Genomic DNA, 8,348 nt, shown 5'->3' on the forward strand with positions numbered 1-8,348 from the left:
GAGTGGTGTACTTTCTGCAGCATCTGAAACAACTTTTCTGATTTCTGCACCAACTGTTCTAATGAAGATGGGCATATGCCATACAGTCTGCTATGAGGAAAATTTCACTTCGATAATGGTGTTTCGGACTACAGGGTTTCATTTACATTGTCGCTTCTATTACATTTGTATCAGAGCCATGGTGCATCGTATTCGAACCCTGTGTTTTTCCGGCGTGGTTCCGTCTTGTCATTTGTGCAGGATGGAGGGCAGGTAAAATAAATTCCTGTGTTCACATTGGCGTGCACGTAAAAGAACCCTTGTCATAGTAGGTTGTAGTTTCGCTGTCCGGGAAAAAGTTCCCCCATAGCACACTGTATGGTCATAGCACACTGTATGGTGTATGCCCGTCTTCATTAGCCCAGTCGGGGCAGAACAGTAGGACGTTAAACCCCATTTTATTTTATTCATATTACAGCACCTGTTGCAGTAGAGAATGGTATTGATGGTAATATCCACGTGGATCTCGGAACACATTATTCTATCGATATAGCGGCGGGAATCAGAAAACGTAAAATAACAGATGCAGATAGCGATGACGAGGCTGGAATGGAAATAACAGCACCAGCCAATGACATTTACAGAGCTCGACAACAGAAGAAAATAAAATGAGAGACGATGGTACACTGTGAATCAAAGACATTGATGCAAATTATTCATGGAGAAGATACTGTTCTGAAAAGAAATTTAACTCTTACTAACTACGGAAAATGAATTTTAAACTTATTTTCATTTGTGATTGGAGTACAGATATGTACAGATATTCAGGAATTTTTTCACCGTAAATTGAACACCAATATTCCTTGAAATGGAAGTTCAAGATATGTTGAGAACTTTAGATATTCAGGAATTCTTTCACTGTAATTTGAACTCTGATATTCCTTGAAATGAAAGTTTAAGATATGTTCAGACATTCAGAAATTCTTTCACCTACAATTAAACACCGATATTCCTTGAAATGAATGTTTTATTTACAGAACTTTAGATATTCAGGAATTTTTCACAGAAAATTAAACTCAAATAGTCCTTGAAATGAAAGTTTTAATATATTTACAGAACTTCAGATATTTGAGAATTTTTCACAGAAAATAGAACTCTGATAATTGTTGAAATGAAACGCGATAAAGATTCATGATTACTCTTCACCTCTTCCTGTTTCATGATCTTTCATATTTACCACCTCATGCATCATTTAGCGCTATAACACCCCCTTGCAGACGACAATATCGTAAAGGTTGAATCGCTAGTAGAAACATCAGTCATCAGTTCAAAAATGGTTGAAATTCGTTGAGTATTTACGAAGTTACGATAATTGAAATTTCAAGGATCTATGTGCCACCATTTGATGGGAGTGGTTTAAATCTGAATGAATCCAAGCCGTGATATTATATAACGTTGGTATTTTGATTTTTTTTTCTTAATTAAATGTTAAATAATTAATCTGAGTACAAATTAGCAAGGATTAAGCCGTGAGAAATTTGATATTTCAGCGATAAATACAAATAATGCATCATTAATTATATGAAATAAATTCCATCTAGAAGTTAGAATGTTGACTAATTTGCTTTAAGCTTAACTTAATTAATAATTTAATACGCTATTGTTTGATGTATTTAAGTGGGAGAAGGTTTTATGTGTGTTATTGCTCAAGTCAAAACAGATTTTATATTTGACTTAAGATATGGGTGACTTGATTCAGACTGACAAAATAGTATAGATACGTAACTACACAACAGGGTTTAACGTCCTACTGTTCTGCACCGACTGGGCTAATGAAACGGGCATACTTCATGTGTACTATGAGGGAAATTTTGACAGAATAGAGACCTACTCTTATATTGAATCAAGTGGGGTTTTTTTTACGTTCATGACACAGGACCTCGGTTTTTCATCCCATCCGACCGACTAGACAGCTGTCACTGACAAGGGAAATCCTGAGTTACTTCCTCAACCAATACCAGGAGCGAACCTGAGACCTCTACAGGCCAGCGGGCTAAAAACATGAAATTTGCAAAATTACCGCCGAAATTTTAAAGTTGAAGCTCTTGGTGACAGACAATCTGTTTTTCTGGTGCAGAATAATAGGTTGTTAAACCCAGTTTCGTATATTCATTCCTAGAAATTATTAAAAATGTCTTAAAATGACTGTGAGAATAATAACATGAGGATATCTGCTGACATTGTATATTTTGTTATTATTTCACCTGTTAAATCTTATTTTATCATCTTTCATTAATAGAAAATATTTAAACCTCTGCGGAGGGTGTGCAGTACAACGCTGTCAGACACGATCGGGCCTGCTCCTATAGGCCTCGTTGGAGGGTGTGCAGTACAGCGCTATCCGACACGATCGGGCCTGCTCCTATAGGCCTCGTTGGAGGGTGTGCAGTACAGAGCTATCAGACACAATTGGGCCTGATACTACAAGCCACATTGGAGGGTGTGCAGTACAGCGCTATCAGACACCATCGGGCCTGATACTACAAGCCACATCGGAGGGTGTGTAGTACAGCGCAATCAGACACGATCGGGCCTGCTCCTATAGGCCTCGTTGGAGGGTGTGCATTACAGCGCTATCAGACACCATCGGTCCTGATACTGCAGGCCACATCATTGGATGTGCAGTACAGCACTGTCAGACACCATCGGGCCTGATACTACAAGCCACATCGGAGGGTGTGTAGTACAGCGCAATCAGACACGATTGGGCCTGCTCCTATAGGCCTCGTTGGAGGGTGTGCATTACAGCGCTATCAGACACCATCGGTCCTGATACTGCAGGCCACATCATTGGATGTGCAGTACAGCACTGTCAGACACCATCGGGCCTGATACTACAGGCCAGATCAGCGGGTGTGCAGTCTCGCACATGGATCTGTATTTTAATCAGATTGTATTTTAAGAAAACATGAACCTTATTTAAAAATATTTCTAGATATTTCTTCCGGTTATTCATGTATAAATATGGAAACATTGTAATATTAAACTTTATTTGAAAAGAAAATTTTTGAATAAGATTTAATTTTATGTAAAAATTGTTTTATCATTCATTGTAAATAAAACATTGTGTGGACTGGAACTTGTTCTTGTTGTTTTCTCTTGGTTATTCCCTTGCTGATGAGGGTGGGTGATGGCCGAATGGTTAGCATGTGCGCTCTGTATCATAAGGTCTGTCATTGAGTCAACTGGCGTGGGTTCAAATCCTTGTACGTGACAAGGATTAAGGGCGCCTGTCCAGCCGCATGGGCTCTCTCCGCGTCCTGCGGGTTTGCTCCCACTGCTAAAGACCACTACGTGCAAGCAAATTATTGAAATAAAATTAAACCATATGTTAGACCCGAAATGACCTAGTTTGTGTTGAGTGGACGTAAGACCCCATTTCTATCTCTCTCTCCCTTGCTGATGGTACAAACATTACCAAGTAAGAGAGGTTGGGTTGGAGCTTTAGATCCGAAGGTCTGTCATTGAGTCAAGTGGTTTGGTTTCAATCCCACATAAAATCACACCAAGCTAGTCTCAAAATGACCTAGTTTGTATTTGCGTGGAAGTTAAACCCTATTGGCTCAGTGAGGAAGGCAATAAATTGAAGTTAACGGTGATGCTGATCTCCCCTACAGCCATCCAAAATACATAGATGACATTCATTCAAGGGGCATTAGATAAGATTAGATTGCTCCACTCTAAACCAACATGTATGTGATTGAATTTTAGGCCTAGCCTCGATCATAATTATTGAAGTCGGTACGATAAAAAAACAAAATCTTGATAATCCATTTTATCATTTTAAATCATCCATCATTAAATGTATTCAAATTCACTTGTCAATGGTGCAGGACAGCTGTCTAGTCATTGGGATGGGACACAACAATTTAGTGCATGTTCCCGAAGGAACACAACAGCAAGTTTTACAACATCCCGTGGTTGTTACATTAGTCAGAAATTTTCGAACTATAGGTTTGTTATCTCCTGTTACTGTATACATGTGAACAATAGCCATGACCAATCAGAGGTTGTGACACAAACACACTCAAATCAAACATGGCGACCTCTATAGAAACCGTGACATTGAACGAACCTTGAACTTTGCAACTGAATTATCACAGGTAGATATTTTAGTGGGAAAGCGGGAGACTTGGTAATTTCAATGATATTTTCTATCAAGGTATCGAAGAGGCCTCCAGCTTGGTCAATAGCCAATCAAAATTAGTGTCAAAATATGCAGGGTATTACATGAAGGGCTTGATGAGATGTATGGAATTAAAGCTAGATCAAGCCCTCTATTGAAGATGATATCAGTCATAAAGTGCTTGATAAGATGTACGGAGTTAAGCGAGATCAAGCCTTTTATTGAAGATGATGTCAGTCGTGAAGGCCTTGATAAGATGTACGTAGTTAAAGCGAGATCAAGCCTTTTATTGAAGATGATGTCAGTCGTGAAGGCCTTGATAAGATGTACGTAGTTAAAGCGAGATCAAGCCTTTTATTGAAGATGATGTCAGTCGTGAAGGCCTTGATAAGATGTACGTAGTTAAAGCGAGATCAAGCCTTTTATTGAAGATGATGTCAGTCGTGAAGGCCTTGATAAGATGTACGTAGTTAAAGCGAGATCAAGCCTTCTATTGAAGATGCTGTCAATGATAAATATCATACAGAGAAGTAACAGAGGATGTCTTGGGGGAACACATGAAAAAAACACAAAACTGACTCCATTATATATAAAAAATATCACTGGTTCTATTCACATTCAAAGTTTTTTTCAAATGCTGAATCTGTTTTTTTTTGTGACTACATTCAGTATCTCTTTCATTTTAAATTTGTAGTTCCATTTATAGTTATTTTGTTGCAAATTTAATTTCATCAAAAGCTTTACGAGCTTTCCTTAATTCTTCGTTCATCAATAAAAGTTCTCTAACTCGGGAATATTTCTTGGGATCTTTTCGAATCAGAAAAATAATATCTTCTACTTGTATACGTCCTGGTCTTCCTGTTTCCATCGCTTTCTTCGTCTAAAAAAAATAAAAATAGAAAACAATCTTGTGAATCCAGTTTTTTTTTCATAATTTCCAGCATAACGTCCACTCAACACAAACTAGGTCATGTTGGGACTAACACATGGTACATGGTTTAAGAGAAAGATAGAGAGAGAGAAATTGGGTTTAATGTCCACTCAACACAAACTAGGTTATTTTGGGACTAACAATGGGTACATGGTTTTAGCAGTGGCAGGAAACTGGGAAACCCAAAGAAAACATGCTAAGTTAGGCCCCTTGAATCAATGATAGGCCTAATGATCTAATAAAGTATGTGTGTTGGATCACAAAACTTCTAGTGACCTAAAAATGTCTGACACAAAATTCTGAAACAGCATCTCTGGATAAATCCCATTCCATTTTGATTTAAGAGAGAGAGAGAGAGAGAGAAAGGGGGTTTAACAGCCACTCAACACAAACTAGGGTCATTTTGGGACTAAAATATGGTTCAATTTTATTTCAATAAATCGCTTGTCGGTAGTGGAAGGATACTGGAGAAAACCCACAATGTTCGACAGGCGACCCTACTCCTTGTCACGTACAACCGGAATATTGAAACCACACCAATTGACTCAATGACAGACCTTATGATACAGCGCACACTCACTAACCATTCAACCATCCAATCCCCCTGATTTAAGAGAAAGTTTAATATGAATATGAAAGTCTACTCACCATTTCTGTGATATATTCTATAACTAGATCTTGTAATAAATCCACGGATTCTGTATACGGATTCTGATCATCACCGAAACCATACATCATACATCGTACTGAAATAATTAGAATACTTAAAGATACATTATGGGAGATTAGATAAAGAGATGGTAGTTCTCAATATAATAGTTAAAAACTAGATAATGTAAAGAAAATTTGCTGAAAATGTCAGTCAAATTGATCCACCCTTAATGGTTAGCAATTGAATTTTGGACCTAGCCTCATCATCATTACTAAAGTCGGTACGATAAAAAATATTGTCTTGATTATCCACTTTTTGATTTAATCAGAAGCGGCAGACCTGGTTCTAATCCAGATAATATTGCAGGCTAGCAATGCCATCAAGAGTTGATTATGGTCTGAATAATTTAATTAATGTCTAATTAATAATTTAGATAACATTTCAGGCCTAAAGAAAGACCTGCAATTGGCAGATTTAGTCTTGCATAATGTATGTTGAATTAAATAGTTATGGCCTTCAAATGTTATATAAATCATTAAATTAGACATTTATTCACATGCCAAGACTAACGGATGATTTTCATTTTCAACGATATTAAACATGATTGCCAGTTAATAATTATATTTAAAAATGGGGGTTGGGATGGCTTTGTGGTCTAGGGCTGTAGGGTCTCACCGTTTCACTTTAGATTTTCAAAACAATCATAAAAGTTTATTTCTTACATTCTTTAGAGAATATTTTCTTTCTTTTATCAAGTGGTGTGTCTTCTTCTTCATCTTCAAACTGTAATCAAATTAAAAAGTAAATAGCCTAAGTCTATAATATAAAAGTGATTAGCCTAAGTCTACAATATAAAAGTGAATAGCCTAAGTCTACAATGTAAATAGCCTAAGTCTACAATGTAAAAGTGAATAGCCTAAGTCTACAATGTAAATAGCCTAAGTCTACAATGTAAAAGTGAATAGCCTAAGTCTAAAATGTAAATAGCCTAAGTCTACAATATAAAAGTAGACAAACCAAAAAAGACTTCTGTATTCTGGAATTCCTGTTACTGAATATCAAAATGAAATGACCAACTTGGCTAATAAAGACTGGCGTACGCCTATGAGGGATAATTTGCCCGGACAGCAGCACTAAGGCCTACTCTGTTTTAGAATTCATGAAGGGTTCTTTTATGCACATGCCAATGCGTATGCGGGTCACAGGATCTTCGTTTTTTTGTCCCATCAGAACTAGACACAGTCTTTGACAGGCCCCCTGTCCTGCACCACTGACCAGAGGTACCTGCACCAGAAAATCCTGAGGAACTTTCTCAGCCAACACTGGGATCGAACCCGTGACCTCCTAGTTAGAGAACCACAGTTTTATTCAATGAACCACTACAGGAAACACGTCATTTCGGTCCCGCGTCATTTCGGACTCAACACAGACAACCTTTCTGACTCAGATATAAAGAAATCAAACATTCTTTTCATAAACATTCAACATTGAAAATTTTGAAGTTCCTTGAGAGATCTATACAGTGCGTGATCCACGATTCCACGTGCTGTACTTGATTGCATGCGGTAAATTTTACCTGTATGTTATTTTTTTATAAAATCGCTTTTGGCTAATTATTATAGATTGATTTGACAGTTGTGTTCAACCTTTCCTTTCAACTTATGCCCGAGTCCGAAATGTCACCTACCCTAGTCCGAAATTTCACCTGCCCCGAGTCTGAAACTTTGAGGCCATATTTTTTTGAGTCCGAAATGTCGCGGGGCGGAAATGATCACATGTAATCCCACTACAGTCCCCAATAGTTAACACATGACAGAACATTTAGAAAAGGGGACATCCACGATTCCAACACATGCTTGACTGATGCAGTTGAATAGAGTCTGCAAAATATTTTTTATTTTTTACATCGCATTTTAAGTTTGAGTCATAGCCTACATGCATATTTATTTATTAAGACATCTGAAACACGAGAGAACCATGGTGATTCAGTTTCTAAGTCACCGGATCACTAACTAGGACGTTCTCCAGTTTAGCCCGAGTGTAAAATTTGGTCCTGAGCATTCCTCAGGATAGAAGGCAAACCCCAAATCCTATGTAGGCCTACACTCTGGACGTCTGGAGTAGGCTAGCTACATGTAAAAGAACACTTGCATTAGAATTTTGGTGAGGAGTAGGCTCGGTTGGCAAAGATGTTTTTTTTTTTTTCATTTCCAGTCTGTATTTCATTTGTTTTTCTTCTGTCTCCAGAGTGCTAAGGATGGCAATGAGTTTGTGCAAGTCCCACATATTGTGGTCTCACTGCAGACTAGTGCAGTAGCCTATCAATTTCTCTCTGGAAGTGGATAGGCCAAGTCCCAACCCAAGGCAAGGTCTGCCTGTTTTTTATTTTATTTGTTGTTGCTTGCAAATAAAAAATATATTTTATTTCCAGATTATGCGAATTTAAATAATGAAAATACTTACCTCGGTACCTTGTTCTTTTTCACTCTCTGCCATGGCTAATGTGGGAAAATAACGACAAATGCGTTGGTTTAGTGATAAATTTTATAAAAAAGGTAAATAAATATTGGGAGGATAACTCTCAAATGACTTCCTGGGAA

General features: G+C 37.6%; 1 protein-coding gene across 1 annotated transcript in view; it reads left to right on the plus strand.

Annotated features, from left to right (window-relative positions):
* Positions 1–3,118, plus strand: part of LOC126810678 (cleavage stimulation factor subunit 3) — a 39,834-nt gene extending 36,716 nt beyond the window's left edge. Inside the window, exon 20 of the mRNA XM_056098510.1 lies at positions 458–3,118. Within this exon, the coding sequence (XP_055954485.1) occupies positions 458–651 (194 nt within the window). The 3' untranslated portion in view covers positions 652–3,118. The remainder of the gene's footprint in view (positions 1–457) is intronic.
* Positions 3,119–8,348: the final 5,230 nt, after the last annotated feature.

Source organism: Patella vulgata, chromosome 2, assembly GCF_932274485.2.
Source record: "Patella vulgata chromosome 2, xgPatVulg1.2, whole genome shotgun sequence".
Taxonomy (NCBI): Eukaryota; Metazoa; Mollusca; class Gastropoda; family Patellidae; genus Patella; species Patella vulgata.